Raw genomic sequence first — 17,386 nt, forward strand, 5'->3', positions numbered from 1 at the left:
GACTGCACAGTATACTTTATTATGGCCACTCCAATTATGACCCCTTCCTTCTTCACAAATATTCCTCCTCCTATATATGAGTCCACTGATTTTGACCCCCTGGTTTTAAGGTTGATGGATTGCAGATTATTTGATGGATAATAGACCATTCCTGGGGCTATATGCTTAAAGGAATGGTACTCCTAAACCAGGAACATTTAATTGTGAGTAGCTCCTCAGTGAGATTTCGGGATTCATGACTCCCTTCCCTATACATGATGGAACTTGTGCCAGTCCAGTGCAAGAATCAACAGGTGCTGATTTTTTTCATGATTGAAATGATCATGCCATTTCCTGAAGACATGATTTTATTGTAATCTTCATCATCCTCAAGGTCTTATGATATTGCTGTCTTCTGTTTCAAGATAGATATATCCTGAATCAAGGAGGGGATCATATAGCTGTCCCATTTGGGGATGAGGATTTAAAAGTCACTTAATATCTGCACTTGGAAGCTGTATAGTTCTTTGCATTAAGCATCACACAATGCAAAAAGAAGCTATTCTATACTAGGATAAGAAGTGCACTGGGGACACAAACACAAATGTATACAAGACTTCCATCATGTCTACTCAGGAAAAAAAAAGAAAATAATAGTAGATTCTGCCCTAGGGCCTTGAACTTCTTCATAAGCTTTTATCTGTTATCTTCAGGACTTTGATATTGATACAAATTGGGTGAAAGGGAATAAAGAAATGACAAACATGTATAGAAAAGCTGGGGTTGAAAGAAGCATGGACTATGATGGAGATGCACCAAGAGAAATCTGGAAATTTAGCATGTTCCTCATACACTTCAGGAGGGAGGGAGAAGTGGATTAGTGACTCTCCATAGGTGGTCTCTACAGGGCAGCAGCCTAGGTTGCAGTCATCCTAGAGTAGGAAGCTGTAGTTGATTGTTTCTTCATACACTGATTTTAACTAAGGGTCAGTCATTTATAAATATCCACAATAGAACAAGAGGAAGCCTTTGCCATTCCTCTGAGGCTGACCCAGTGAAAGCTTTCCTGGGTTTGAGGCATTGGCCTCCTTCACATGGCCATGAATATTTCAATAATGCACATTCACTCTGTATCTCATCTGCTCCCCACACATTTGACTAAATCACAGTGCCTGGCATGTATTGCCTTCTATGGTAATTGACTAAAATACAACAGGAAGGAGTTTGGTTACCTCTAAAACATTCATGCAATTTTTACAATAGTAAATATTTCTTTCCTGGCTAATCAATATTCGAGTATCCAGTGTCCACAGATGGTTAAGACCTTTGATGAATTTTCTCTATCAACACACTGAACAACACCTTCTTTGACTATGAATGCTTGCCAAAGTAAAGAACATTCTTTAAAGCTCTCTATCTACTTTGAAACCCTAAGAAATTTAAAATCAAGTTACATGTTTTCCATATGTAACAACACAGAATAAATGTTCTCATTCAAAAGGGAAGAAAAGGACCATAGGACAGAATGCTATAATGAAAGTGAGAGAGAAACCCATTAGGATAAACTCCAAATCCTATAGTTTCATACACCCTGCCCTCTGGGACTTATAAAGCATATATACATCAGTGATTTGGAGGTACTAGGTTCCACCATGTCTATATGTCTACTGCCTATTTTACAAGCAACCTTTCTCCTGATTTGTTTCTGCTCCCTACATGGGAACTTCTTTTTTATATCTCATGGTCTGCCATGTTCAATATCCTGGTATCTTCATTGCAGCTAATGTTTACTTACATTTCTTTAAAGAATAGTTTCTCAGGTAATCTTTATAGGTTCCCAACCCTTTCACACTTTGCATAGCCTCTTTATTTATCTAGAACTGTAAAACAAGACTCCATGACTTTTTCTGAAGTGATAAAATTTGCATTAATAAAAGCTGATATCTTGTTTTTATACCTTCAAACTTCAGAATTTTTCAAATAAAAAGTTCTTGGCTTCAAATCTTGTTTTCATGGTCTTCAGTCATGTGAAATACTTCTGTTCAAGATTTCCTGGATGACGTAGAGGCTGAGTAACAGGGCTTTGCATTGATTTCACATCTTCTTACTACAGCACCTTTCTTCTGATTTCCATTAAAGCTTGGTTTAATATTTCTCATTACAAGGACATCCACACTTCTCATTTTCATGCTTGTCATTTCACATATTTTATTATTAAAGATTGTTTGCATCTATTTCTTCTCATTGACCCAAATAATCTACTTAGTTAACTAGTTTTGTGTAATGAATATGTGTGTGTGTTTGGGCACACAGATGCATACACAGGAAAGAGGTAATCTTTAGTGTCTCATTCTCTTTCTCTTTCCCCTATAATGTTTGTGGCAGAGTCTTTTACTGAACATGGATTTCAACAATTTAGCTTGATTCAATAGCAAGTGCACTTCACATATCTCTGAGTCCCCCTTCCCCAGAACTAAAATTATAGGCATTACCACCATTCCTATCCTGGCTATTTAAGTGGTTACTAGAGATTGGAACTTAAAAGTCTACACATTGCAAAAAGTATGATAGCAACTGAGCTATCTTGCAGACCTCTGCTTTCATTTTATTTTGTATACTTGTATAAATTACTAGGTGCTATTGTTTTATAGTTTTTATATTTATTGAAGTTAGAGAATAAGAAGAAAAAGAAAATTACAATTTAACACAGACACAGAGAGAAGAATAATCAGCAGATGAAAAAGTTTGAGGTTGTGAAATGATTCATGGTCATCGTAAAAATAACAATATTTTTGGTAGATAGAACCAATATAAGTTTTGGGCTAATCACTACATTTTTTGCAGTTATACTTTCAGAAAATATTGTTTCTGAACCATCATTGTATTCCACACATAGTCACAGTATATATAAGTCCATCCCACAGCAGAAAGGCCTCCCAGGGAGATCAACCAAACATGGCATAGCAAGTTGCAATAAGGCGAGGCACCTCCCCTCATATTAAAGCTAGAAAATGCAATAAGCATTTTCACTTTCAATCCTAAAAATGTGTTTCCAAATATTTATTAAATGTGGCCAGATGTGGAAGAGCAGGTGATCAGCATTGCAGAGGCAACCACTGGATCTCTGTGAGTTCAAAGCCAGTCTTTTTTCTACAGAGGCCAGCAAGGCTATACAGTGGGACCTGGTTTCAAAGGAAAAAATATTTAATAAATACATTAGTTAAAATAGCCAACTGAGTATTAGCATAAAAGATATCATTTTGATGAATTTTGCCAAGCTTAAACAAATTCAACACAGAAAATGAAATGGAAAGCTGAAACAACTGTGAGGAGAATCTTGGAAAACTCTAATCTTTAGTGTAAATAAAACAGACCAGTGGTTTTCGGCATTTATCTCTTGGCTTAAAAATATAATTTCCTTTCTGTTGGAGTTTGAGTTAAGGTTATGTAAGGATATAATGAATCTGTGACACAGACAGAGGGAACAATCACCTGATGTTGATACTTATCAAGAGGGAAATTTTTCAGCAAGTGTGGAAAGGAACAAGAATGTGTGTGTCTTCCTCATTTTCTAAAGAACACTTAAGACATACCTCAGATGTTTTTCTGAAAAACAAAAAATAATACTTGTTACATTCCCTTGAACATAGTGGCCTGCAAATCATGTTTCTCCACTTAACTGTGAACTTGTAATTGTTACAATGGAGCTGTAACAGTAAGAATGAACTTGGGATGCAGTGTATCTCTTGTGGTCTCTTGTCTTGAGTTATCAGTGTCCCATTTCAGTTCTTCCATATCCATCAGGAGAAGTGATTTACCCAACTTCTCACACTTTTCTCCTGACACATCATTACCAGAATCTACAACTGAATATTTTGAATTAAAATAATAAAAGGAAAACATTTGGTTTTGATATGTGATGGAACAAAATAAATCTTTTTTGAATGGTATACTATAATGAAAATAATTTATTTCATGATTTTATTTTAAACATTAGATTAGCAGCTTCATAAATCAGTTGAGACAGTGATGTCAGGTATTCATTTTCTATGATAATTCTTGGGTACAAATGAACAATCTTGGGGAAGAATATCCTCTTTGTAGGGCAAGAGTGTCAAGAACCCACATTTCCTATGACTCTGAATTCAAGATTGCCCACACAGAGATTATGTGGGCAAATCACTCCAAAATGTCTAAACCTCTATTACACATTTAGTCTGATATTGTTATTACACACTTTATTCAGATATTGTTTCAATCTAGATCTTAATTATTATACACTCTCCAATGGGAATGCAATACAATGTCATGTATCTTCTGCTGGCTCTAATACTTTGCAATTTTCATGTATAACATGTATAATATGTATACTAATAGTATTTAGAAAATTTGCCCATAAAATTTAATTGGCCTGTCAGTCCTACTGAAGAGGAAACATGCTGTATTAAATTATTTTCCTGCAAATTCAATTTTATAATCTACAGATAGTTAACATAAGTGATATAGAATAGGATTAAATCTCAATGCTCTTCATTGACAATCTTATTATATATATGGATATATATTACATACAGAAAATTTAGAATGATAAAATCACTCAATAATTTCAAGTAAAGTACTTTTATGAAAACTAATCTTGAATCTGGTTTCTCTGGATTTCATTTTCTCTGTAAAGAGTGGGAGAAATATGCTGTCAGCATCTTAGCCAGTAAAGGGATGCCCAATGACTGCCTTTACATGAATTGGAAGAGGGAAATTTTATGGTTTTTTCCCTGTGGAATTAGGTCACATCGCTCATTGGGATGAATTAGTGACATCACCTAAAAGAAACTCATGATAGTCTAGTCATACTTATTTGTCAAGAAATTAAATAATTTACTCAAGTATTCCACCTGATATGAATGGAACTAATTTAAAAAAGAAGTCAAGTGATAAAGAAACATCATGAATTCAGCTCATTTTAATGTTTCTTTTGATGCATTTTCTGGAAGTGATGTCTCCAATGTTACTTAGAATCTTATTTTTCTCTTGGAATAATTTTGGTATTTTTCCTAATTTCAATACCATTCAGGTTATCAACCTACTTCTGTATTATTGGCATAGTTTAAATGGCAAGCATTTTAATACTTAAATCTCTTCCAATTTTTCATTAGATTTATGAAAGTATAAAGTTGTAATTTTTATTGTCATATGACCTAGTGTTGCTATGTGACAATATTAAGTAGGTAATTCATTATAAATCTGTAATCTCAAAAATAAATGTCTTGGAATCCTCCTGCCTCTGCCTCTTCAGCATATCCTACCAGTTGTGTCATGACAACCAGGGACTAGGGGAGAAATAGTCTTCAGGAAAACGCATGCCTATTGGTTACCCAATATGAAATGTTCAGTTCTGAAAAAAATATGCATGAGTAACATTATACACACTGAGACAGTTATATGTAGGAATATACATATATATACATATATACACATAGTAACAATTAATTAAAATAGCATGACTGTGAAAGAGAGCAACAAGGTGTATATGAGATAGTTTGCAGGGAGAAAGGTAGAGGAGAAATATTATATTAAATTATAATCTCAAAAAAGAGAAAACAGCTGTACTGGCCATTGGGCAGGATCCCTTCTACCCCCACCCTCACTGGGAAGGCTCCCCTTCTCCAAGACCCCCAGCAGACCCTGCAACCTTCAAGCCCTGCCCCCACACCCATCATCTTCCGAGACCCCAGCCACTTCCCGAGACTTAGAGACAGGCACCCAGCTCACATTCTGCCCCAGACTTCCCATCTGGACAAGAGAGAGAGAGAAACTTCCTGAATCTGTCAGCTCTGTCTGGACCAAGTACGCTGATAAGACCAAGAACGAACCACAAAGAGATGGGCAGATATCAAGGCAGAAGTATATACAACAAAATGAAGAGCAATACAGCATCACCAGAAACTAGCCCTCCAACATCTAGACCTGAACATCAAAAATTGGAAGAAGCAGAAGAAAACAGCCTTATGAATAACATCATGAAGAAGGTAGAGGCTTATATAGAAGGAATCACAAATGAAATTGAGGAAAAGACAAACAAAAAATGGGAAGAATGCTATAAAAAACTAGAGGAAAGGACAAATAAAGCAGAAGAAAACAATAAAGCCCTGAAAGAAAATCATGAAAAAGCAATGAAACAGATGAAGGAAACAGGCCAAGAACTGAAAAGGGAAATAGAAAAAATGAAGAAGACACAAGCAGAGGGAATGCAGAAAATAGAAAATCTTAGTAAATGAACAGGAACTTCAGATGCAAATATAACCAACAGAATGCAAGAGATGAAAGAGAGGATCTCTGGCGTTGAAGATACAGTGGAAGAAATAGATTCATCAGTCACAGAAAACACTAAAGTCAACAAAGTCATGACCCAAAATGTCCAAGAAATTTGGGACACCATGAAAAGACCAAACCTACGAATAATAGGGATAGAGGAAGGAGAAGAATACCAACTCAAGTTCACAGAAAATATATTCAACAAGATCATAGAAGAAAACTTTCCCAACTTAAAGAAGGAAATGCCTATGAAGATACAAGAAGCCTATAGAACACCAAACAGACTAGACCCCACAAAAAAGTCCCCTCGCCACATAATAATTAAACAACTAAACGTACAGAATAAAGAAAGAATATTAAGAGTAGCTAAGGAAAAAGGCCAAGTGAGTTATAAAGGCAAACCCATCAAAATAACACCCAATTTTTCAATGGAGACTTTGAAAGCCAGAAGGACCTGGACAGATATAATGTAGACACTAAGAGACCATGGATGCAAGCCAGGACTAATATACGCAGCAAAACTTTCAATCATCATAGATGGAGTGAACAAGACAAAGCCAGATTTAAACAATAGTTATCCACAAACCCAGCCCTACAGAAAGCACTAGAAGGAAAATTCCAACCAAAGGAAGTCAGATACACCCTCGAAAACACAGGCAATAGATAAAGCCACAGCACTAAACCTCAAAGAAGAGAAGTACACACACACTACCACCAAAAAATAACAGGAATGAACAATCACTGGTCATTAAAATCCAAAATATCAATGGACTTAATTCACCTATAAAAAGACACAGGATTACAGAATGGATACGAAAGCAGGACCCATCTTTCTGCTGCATACAAGAAACACATCTCAAATTCAATGATAGACACTACCTAAGAATAAAAGGCTGGGAAAAGACTTTCCAATCAAACGGTCTTAAGAAACAAGTGGGTGTAGCGATCCTGATATCCAGCAAAACAGACTTCAAACTAAAATCAATCAAAAGAGATCAAGAAGGGCATTACATACTCATCACAGGAAAGATCCACCAAGATGAAGTTTCAATTCTGATCATTTTGCCCCAAACACAAGGGCACCCACATATGTAAAAGAAACATTACTAAAGTTTAAACCACATATAAAATTCCACACATTAATAGTAGGAGACTTCAACACCCCAATTTCACCATTGGACAGATCTCCCAAATTGAAACATAACAGAGAAATAAAGGACTTAACTGATGTTATGACTCAAATGGACCTAATCGATATCTACAGAACATTCCATCCTAACAAAAAAGAATATACCTTCTTCTCAGCACCCCATGGAACCTTCTCTAAAACCGGCCACATACTTGGCTACAAAGCAAATCTCAACAGATACAAAACAATTGGAATAACCTCCTGCGTTGTATCAGACCACCATGGTTTAAAGTTAGATTTCAACAACAACAAAAACTACAGAAAACCTACAATCTCATGGAAACTGAATAATGCTCAACCCTTAATCAATGGGTTAAGGAAGAAATAAAGAAAGAAATTAAAGACTTCCTAGAGATCAATGAAAATGAAGACAACACATACCCAAACTTATGGGACACTATGAAAGCAGTGCTAAAAGGGAAATTCATAGCACTAAATGCCCACATAAAGAAGTTGGAGAAATCTCATACTAGTGACTTAACAGTATACCTGAAAACTCTAGAACAACAAGAAGCAATGTCTCCCAGGAAGAATAGACGCCAGGAAATTATCAAAGTGAGAGCTGAAATCAATAAAATAGAAACAAAGAGAACAATACAAAAATTAAAGAAACAGAGTTGGTTCTTTGAGAAAATCAACAAAATAGAAAAGCCCTTATCCAAACTAACCAAAAGACAGAGAGAGAGCATCCAAATTAACAAAATCAGAAATGAAAAGGGGGATATAACAACAGACATTAAGGAAATACAGAGAATCATCTGGTCATACTTCAAAAACCTATATTCCACAAAACCTGAACATCTAAAAGAAATGGATAATTTTCTGGATAGATACCATATACCTAAGTTAAATCAAGACCAGAAAAACTATATAAATACTCCAATAACCCCTAAAGACATAGAATCAGTCATTAAAAGTCTACTAAAAATAAAAAGCGCAGGACCAGATGGTTTCAGCACAGAATTCTACCAGATCTTCAAAGAAGAGTTATTACCAATACTCTTTAAATTGTTCCACACAATAGAAACAGAAGGAACAATACCAAACTCCTTCTATGAGGCTATAATTACCCTGATTCCTAAACCAAACAAGGATACAACAAAGAAAGAGAACTACAGACTGATTTCCCTCATGAACATTGATGAAAAATAACACAATAAAATACTGGCAAACAGACTCGAAGAACACATCAAGACAATTATCCATCATGATCAAGTAGGCTTCATTCTAGGGATGCAAGGGTGGTTCAACATATGAAAGTCTGTCAATGTAATACACCATATAAACAAACTCAAAGGAAAAAAACCACATGATCATCTCACTAGATGCAGAAAAGGCATTTGACAAAATCCAACACCCCTTCATGATAAAGGTCTTGGAGCAATCAGGAATACAGAGAACATATCTAAATATAATAAAGGCAATTTACAGCAAGCCAACAGCCAACATCCAATTAAATGGAGAGAAACTCAAAGTGATTCCACTAAGATCAAGAATAAGGGAAGGCTGTCCGCTCTCCCCATACTTATTCAATATAGTACTTGAAATTCTAGCCAGAGCAATAAGACAACATAAGGAGATTAAGGGGATACAAATTGGAAAGGAAGAAGTCAAGCTTTCCCTATTTGCAGATGACATGACAGTACACTTGAGTGATCCCAAAGATTCAACCAAGGAACTGATACAGCTTATAAACACCTTCAGCAACATAGCAGGATACAAGATTAACTCAAAAAAAAAATCAGTAGCCCTCCTATATACAATTGTCAAACACACAGAGAAGGAAATCAGAGATACATCACCCTTTACAATAGCCACAAATGATATAAAATACCTTGAGGTAACACTAACTAAGCAAGTGAAGGACCTAAATGACAAGAACTTCAAGTTCCTTAAAAAAAGAAATTGAAGGAGATGTCAGAAAATGGAAAGATCTCCCATGCTCATGGATAGGCAGGATTAACATAGTAAAAATGGCAATTTTACCAAAAGCAATCTACAGATTCAATGCAATCCCCATCAAAATACCAACACAATTCTTCACAGACATGGAAAGAATAATACTCAACTTCATATGGAAAAACGAAAAACCCAGGATAGCCAAAAGAATCCCGTACAATAAAACAACCTCTGGAGGCATCATGGTCCCTGACTTCAAGCTCTACTATAGAGCTACAGTAATAAAAACAGCTTGGTACTGGCATAAAAACCGACATGTGAACCATTGGAATCGAACTGAAGACCCTGATATTAATCTGCACACCTATGAACATATAATTTTTGACAAAGAAGCCAAAACTGTACAATGGAAAAAAGAAAGCATCTTCAACAAATGGTGCTCGCATAACGGGATATCAACGTGTAGAAGGCTGCAAATAGATCCATATCTGTCACCGTGCACAAATCTTAAGTCCAAGTGGATCGAAGACCTCAACATAAATCCAGGTACTCTGAACCTGCTAGAAGAGAAAGTTGGAAGTATTCTTGAAGGTATTTACATAGGAGATCACTTCCTAAATATAACACCAGTAGCTCAGACACTGAGAGAAACAATCAATTAATGGGACCTCTTGAAACTGAGAAGCTTTTGTAGAGCAAAGGACACGGTCAACAAGACAAACCGACTCCCTACAGAATGGGAAAAGGTCTTCAACAACCCCACATCTGACAGAGGACTGATATCCAGAATATATAAGGAACAAGAGAAAATAGACATCAAAATGCCCAACTGTCAATTAAGAAATGGGCTATAGAATTAAACAGAGAATTCTCAACAGAGGAAACTTGAATGGCTGAAATGCATTTAAGGAATTGTTCAACATCCTTAATTATCAGGGAAATACAAATCAAAACAACTCTGAGATACCATCTTACACCTGTCAGAATGGTTAAGATCAAAAACACTGAAGACACCTTATGCTGGAGAGGATGTGGAGCTAGGGGAACTCTCCTCCACTGCTGGTGGGAATGCAGGCTTGTAAACCACTTTGAAAATCAATATGACGCTTTATTGGAAATTAGGGAATCAATCTCCACCAAGATCCAGCTATACCACTCTTGGGCATATACCCAAGGAATGCTCAATCATACCACAAAGGCACTTGCTCAGCTATGTTCATATCAGCATTGTTTGTAATAGCCAGAACCTGGAAACAACCTAGATTCCCTTCAACTGAAGAATGGATAAATAAAATGTGGTACATACACCCAATGGAGTACTACTCAGCAGAGAAAAACAATGACATCATGAGGTTTGCAGGCAAATGGATAGATATAGAAAAAATCAGTCTGAGTGGGGTAACCCAGACTCAGAAAGACAAGCATGGTATGTAAAACAAAGATGACTAGGCTGCTACTCACAACTCCAGGGAGGCTACCTAGAAAACAGGACCCTGAGAAAGACACAGGGATCAAAGCGAAAGAGAAATGGATGAGAGCTACATGAACAACCTGGCCATGAGTGGGGGTAATGAAGGGCAAGTTTCGAGGGAAGGAGAGCTTAGGGGAGCAGGAGATCCCAGCTGAATCAAAAACAGAGAATGAGAACAAGGAATAAGAGACCATGATAAATGAAGACCACATGGGAATAGGAAGAAGCAGAGTGATAAAGAGATTCCCAGAAATCCACAAAGGTACCTCCACAATAGACTACTGGCAAAGATTGAGAGAAAGCCTGAACTGACCTACACTGGTGATAAGATGGTCAAACACCCTAACTGTCATGCTAGAAATCTCATCCAATGACTGAGGGAAGCAGATGCAAAGATCCATGGCCAGGCCCCAGGTGGAGCTCCAGGAGTCCAATTGGCAGAAAGAGGAGGGATTGTATGAATAAGAATTGTTGAGACCAAGATTGGAAAAAGCACAGGGACAAATGGCCAAACTCATGGATACACATGAACAATGAACAAATAGCTAGGAGCTCCCAACTGGATCAGGCCCTCTGGATAAGTGAGACAGTTGATTAGCTTGAACTGTCTGGGAGGCATCCAGGCAGTGGGACTAGACATGTCCTTAGTGCATGAGCTTGCTGTTTGGAACCTGGGGCTTACACAGGGACATTTCCCTCCGCTTGGTGGGAGGGGACTGGACCTGCCAGGACTGAATCTACCAGGTTGAATTGAATCCCCAGGGGAGTCTTTGCCCTGGAGGAGATGGGAATGGAGGGTGGACTGGTAGGAAGGCAGGGGGGAGAGCGGGGAGGACAGAGGAATCTGTGGCTGATACATAAAATTAAATTAAATTATAAAATTTAAAAAAATTAAAAAAAAGAACTGAATAGGCAATACCAAGGCAGGGGAAAGGATAGTCAGGGCTGGAATGCAGAGAGTGTACATAGAAGGAGAAATCTGAGAGAAAAGAAGGAGCAAGAGAAGGAGGAGAACCTAGAAAAAAAAAAAGAAGTGATGTCTGTAGTCAAACACAGGAATGACAGGTCTAAAGTACAATGACAACTCAGAAGAGCAAACACAAAACTCTGCAGCTCCATGTGCTGTAGCATCTAGAGCATGTGATGTATCATCTGACACGTCACTCTTTATTTCTGCTGCCGATAACCAGCATCCTTTCCCATGAGGTGGCTCCAATCTCTGTGGAGAGATGTGTAGAGAATGTTCTATGGTTCTGGCGTTTATAATAGTCTTGGGTCTTCACTGTATCTTAGGTTTTCTCTTCACACTTCAACCAGTTACCTTCTGTGACTCTACAGACACTCCAGCCATGACATACATGTTTTAACTTCAACTTCTCTGAAAAAATAATGCAACTTTCCACAACCCTCTTCTACAATCTTATATCTTTCATTCCCCCAAAGCCAATCCCGCAAAGACAGCATTGCAAACTCTTCCACCCTTCAGCTGGGGGAGGCAACAATAGTCTGACACTGTCTGCAGGTTTGTTGTCTTTCTTGTCATAATCCTGGAGAACCCACTCCCTAGGCAGTTGCCCCCAGGGAGAACTGAATTCCTTCTGCTTCATTCTCAGTTACTATTTTCTTTTTCCTGTCAGATAAGGTCACATTTTAGAAGTAGGATCCCTTGATTGATTGGGTCTTGCCTTTGGATCATACTTGCTATTACAGAGTACAGCATAGAGTGTTTCATTTTTTATATTTAGACTCTTTTTTTTTAAGCACACACCTAGTCTTCTAAACTTAAATTGCTGGAATTCTTTTCTACATAACAAACCAATTGTGTGTCATGGAGGGGTAGTAATATGCACATATTGTTGTTCACTTTCATTGTTTATGTGGCCAAGTGCAATATAAGAGAGCCAAACCACAGAATGAATATTCTGCTCTCCTGAAATTTCGTCTCACCAAATAAATTAAGCATTGCCTTTAAATTCAACTTCAGTCATGTTCTCAGAACAGAGACAAAAAATGAATTCAGATTTTTCAGCAAATACCATTCAAATGTCCCCTGGTGTATATTCTAATAGAATCATTCATTGATTCTGAAATCTCATGGTGAAAGCTTTCATTGTCCATAATTTCTCTGTATTCTTATTTTCAAAGCTCCTACCAGGGTGGCCTTTGAAACACTGTCTCTGGCATGCTAGGGATTTCCTAGACTAATATACCACAAACAAGTTCTGAAAGCTTAAGAAACCTAGATTATGTTTATTAGAACAATAACCTCATTCCTTATACTAAATTTTGTATCAGTTATGTTTTTCATTGCAGCAACAGAATTCCTGATATAGCAATCTAATGAAAGAAAGTATTTTGGGTTATACATTTCCATTGGGCAATTCATCATGGTTGGTGCTTATGACACCAGGAATTTGAAGCAGTTGGTCACAGTGCAACCATAATTTCAAAGCAGAGCTGTAAGACAAATTGTTAAATGATCTTATTAATAAAAAACCTGAAGCCAGATATTGGGGTAAAAACTGAGAGATCAGGGAAGCAGAAAGAAGCCACCCACGTTCTTACCACTAGGAAAGCCTCAGTCAAAGAGAGACCTACTTCCTGTATACCCACATCTATGTGCCTTTCTGTCCCTGCCTTCTTAATTCCTCTCTCTGCCCAGTCACATCTCTTCCTCTTTCTGCCCAGACAAAGAGGGCTCTATCACTTCCTGTCTGTCTGTTCAGACCTCCAGACCTCCATGGTTAGTGCTGGGATTAAAAATATGTGTCCCCATGCCTGGCTCTGTTCCCAGTGTATCCTTCAACTCACAGAGATCCAGATGGGGTGCACAAATAAAATATCACCACACAGACCAAGGAGTATCTTCTCTTTGCTAGCTTCCTTTTGTGTGTAGCATTCATGACACAAGCTAAGAGAAGAGCTTCCATTTGTCAGGTGGGTCTTCCCACATTATCCAAGAGGAACCCTCAATGGTGTTTCTAGAGGATAGCCTAATTGAGAATATCCCTCACATATGTGCCTGCAAGCTGGTTTCCTAAGTGATTGAAGATTATGTGAAGATGAGGATCAAAACTATCTGACACTGTATCCATTTTATTTCTTTGCCTTGTCTTATTGCATTCGCTGATAAATGAAGTACTGTATTGAATAGGCCTGAGAGTGGACACCTATGAGTTGTTCCTGATTTTTGTTAACTGATTTAAATTTTCTGCTCTTTCAGAAAATTCATCTTGAGAATTCATAAATTTTCTGTTATTTTTGCGAACTGTCTCTTTATTTAGACCAGACTTGGCTTGAACTTGCAGCAATGTTCGCAAAAAAAAAAAAGCCTGTCAGGTAATGGATTTAAGGTATGAGACTCTAATTCTAGTTTTTATCAGAGTTTGAAAATTCTAAAAATGTATATTCTAGACATCAGAGGATTTCATTCCTTTCATATCATCTGTAAGATGATTTGAGAGCATGTTTAATATAAGAGGACTGAGCATGGAGTCCATTCTTGATAAAGAAAAAAAAACTTGAAGTTGCACATTAGACCCATTCAGAAAGGGAAAATACCAAACATTTTGGTACATTATTTTCTTAAATATTGATTCGCACCCACTCTGTATTAATTCAAACACTATAGGACATGAAAATTTTAAATGATTCTTGAAATTTTAGGATGATGTTACCCAGAATAAGCACAATTTAAATATTCACATTTCAAGATACAAAAGATATACTCTTTCTATGTAAATTTCACATTTGTGTTCTAACACAGAAGAATAATTTTACATGAATTATAATCTATATCTGCTGACATTGCTAATTAATGTGAATCATCAGACACTAACAATTTCTGTATACCTGACTTACTATGCACAGGCATGCATGGGAAATTGGATTCTGTAGGCTGAGTCCTACCTGGAAGTGCTAGGGAGTAAGATGACTTAGGAGTAGGCTGCTTATGGGAGTTCTGAAAGGAGCTTATAAATATCGAAGCACTATGAGGAGATCCAGGAAAAGCCACGAAGCCTATGGGATGAGGAAGAGCTATGCTTTCTCAGTGGTTCACAAAATAAAGGGTATAGAACATAAATGGAGATAGCAGTGTCAATCTGATAGTCAAGGGAACAAGTTTCCAGAGAATCCGGTTTATGGTGTGGAAAGAGTGGGCCTACCTGATGGTGTGGGATAAAGTGTCTTAAGTAATCTAGAAGCATTAACTCTTGTAGATGATTTTCTAAATAGTCTTATTAAATAAAAAACACAGAGGAACATACAGAGGTAATAGCCAAAGAGGTCAGAGCAACTAGTGAAGAGTCAGACTCCCTGCAGTCTTCCCCAGAGAGAGCTTCTTCCTGTCTGACTTGTGTTTTCATTGCCTTTTTGTTCTGCCTTCTCATTGGCTCTAAACCCAGCCACATGACTTCCTCATCACTGCCTGTCTATACAGACCTCCAGGTCTCTATGGTTGGTACTGGGATTAAAAGCTCATGTCACCACTCTTGGCTGTGTCCTTGACCACACATAGACTCTGCCTGCCATGTGATCAGATTAAGGGTGTGTGCTACCACCACCCAGAATTCTGCTTATGGCTTGCTATATGACCTCACTATGTGACCTCTGATCACCAGGCAAACTTTATTTATTAACATACAAATAAAATCACATTTAAGCACAATTAAAATATCACCACAGACTCTAAAGTTAGTGTTGACATTAAAAGTGTTGTCCAATATTTGCCTTAGTTGTACTGGAATCAGAAATTCACAGCAAGATGGAAAGGCACATCAAGATCTCAACTCAGGTCCTCATGAACACACACCAAGTTTTGGAACAAATTGAGCCATATTCCTATCCCTAAAAATTAAATGACTTAATGTTTACCAGGAAAATTAAACAATCTCCTCCACATTTTCCCAATGGCATTCTTCATTTCTTTATTCCTGAAAGTGTAAACTATGGGATTCACCAATGGTGTCAAGACATGAGAAAATATAAAAACATTTTTCTCCAATGATAATGAAGAATTATTTCGTGCATATATTAATATGCATGGGACAAAGAACAAAAGCACAACAGTAATGTGGGATCCACAGGTGGAGAGAGCTTTATGCCGCCCTTCAGAGCTGTGAGATCTTAGAGAGAACAAGATGACACCATAAGAAACAACCAATAAAGAAAAAATAATGATGCAGAAAGCCCCACTGTTGGCAAACACTAAAATGCCAAAAATATGTGTGTCAGTGCAGGCAAGCTTCAGTAACGGGAACAAGTCACATATGAAATGATCAATAAAATTGGGTCCACAGAAGGGCAGCTGCAATGTGAAGATAATTTGTATGATAGCATGCAAGAAGCCTCCTGCCCAGGCTACTCCTACCAGAATGCCACACACCCTCCTGTTCACGATGGAAGAATAGTGAAGGGGCTTGCAAATGGCCACATAGCGGTCATAGGCCATGGCTGACAGAACAATCACTTCTGCCCCAGCGAAGAAGTGGACAGCAAATAGCTGTGTCATGCAATATTCAAAGGAGATGATCTTCCTCTCAAAGAATAAGTCTATAATCATCTTGGGTGTGGTTACAGAAGAAATGCATGCATCCAAGAAAGATAGAAAAGACAAAAAGTAGTACATGGGGATGCCAAAGAGTGTGGGACTGCACACAATTGTTACCATAATTATCATGTTGCCCCCAATAGTAAAAAGATACACCAACAAAAAGAAAACAAACAATATTTTCTCAACTTTTGGGTTCTGTGAAAGTCCCAGCAGTATGAACTCAGTGACAAAGCTCTGGTTTAGCATGATTCTTGAAAAAAAGACAAAATAAATGAGTTTACATAAACCTAAATATGAGAAAGAATTTTTTCATGTATTTTAATATTATCAACAACAAATAAAATAATGCAAAAATGCTTAGTACTCAACTTTCTTGTCCACAGTATGTTTCCAGGAGATAGTATAACTAATTTTTGTGCAAATGTTAATAAACATATTAAGATCAAATGAACAAAACTATCATTAACCTGGTGACTTTGGAGACACAAGTCCCAGCACACATGACTACTAAATAGATTGAACAGGATGATGATTGAGATATTTTATCTCAGTGAGAACTTCGGAGTAATGATTGTTTTTCTAAAGTCTACTTCTCTATATAATCATTCAAGCATCTATTATTTTCTTTATTTATGCATGAGGAATCTTGATAAGACAAGAGGGTAGATGATGAAGGAATAGAAGCCAATGGATCAATGACCTGCAAATGAAAATTGGTGAAAATCACATTGGTGAAGAAGAGAAACTTCATGGTGAATATAATATATGGTCTTGAGACTTAATTACTTACCAATTATATATACAATAAAAATTTGATAGAGTAAGACATATGGCTTGAAATTCATATGAATTTTCTATAAAACTTGTTGATTAAAAAAATTACCTTCATATCACCAAAGATCAAGAGGACGGTCAAGTTAAAAATATCTAAATAAGGCTCACATTAACATGCCATTAATTCTTCCAGTTGAAAACTCTTTCA

At 37.1% G+C, this 17,386-nt stretch overlaps 1 protein-coding gene across 1 annotated transcript; it reads right to left on the reverse strand.

The window, feature by feature from the left end:
- Positions 1-15,714: 15,714 nt before the first annotated feature.
- On the reverse strand, positions 15,715-16,650 carry LOC128101692 (olfactory receptor 4C15-like). The gene has a single exon (XM_052725007.1). It carries the CDS (start codon positions 16,648-16,650, stop codon positions 15,715-15,717), a length of 936 nt encoding a protein of 311 aa, XP_052580967.1.
- Positions 16,651-17,386: the final 736 nt, after the last annotated feature.

This window comes from Peromyscus californicus, unplaced genomic scaffold (assembly GCF_007827085.1).
Source record: "Peromyscus californicus insignis strain IS unplaced genomic scaffold, ASM782708v3 Scaffold_7__1_contigs__length_154581171, whole genome shotgun sequence".
NCBI lineage: Eukaryota > Metazoa > Chordata > Mammalia > Rodentia > Cricetidae > Peromyscus > Peromyscus californicus.

What these genes read in the sequence shown, in the direction of transcription:
- LOC128101692 (XM_052725007.1), bottom strand. Translation starts at nt 16,650, where the DNA reads ATGCTAAACCAGAGCTTTGTCACTGAGTTCATACTGCTGGGACTTTCA.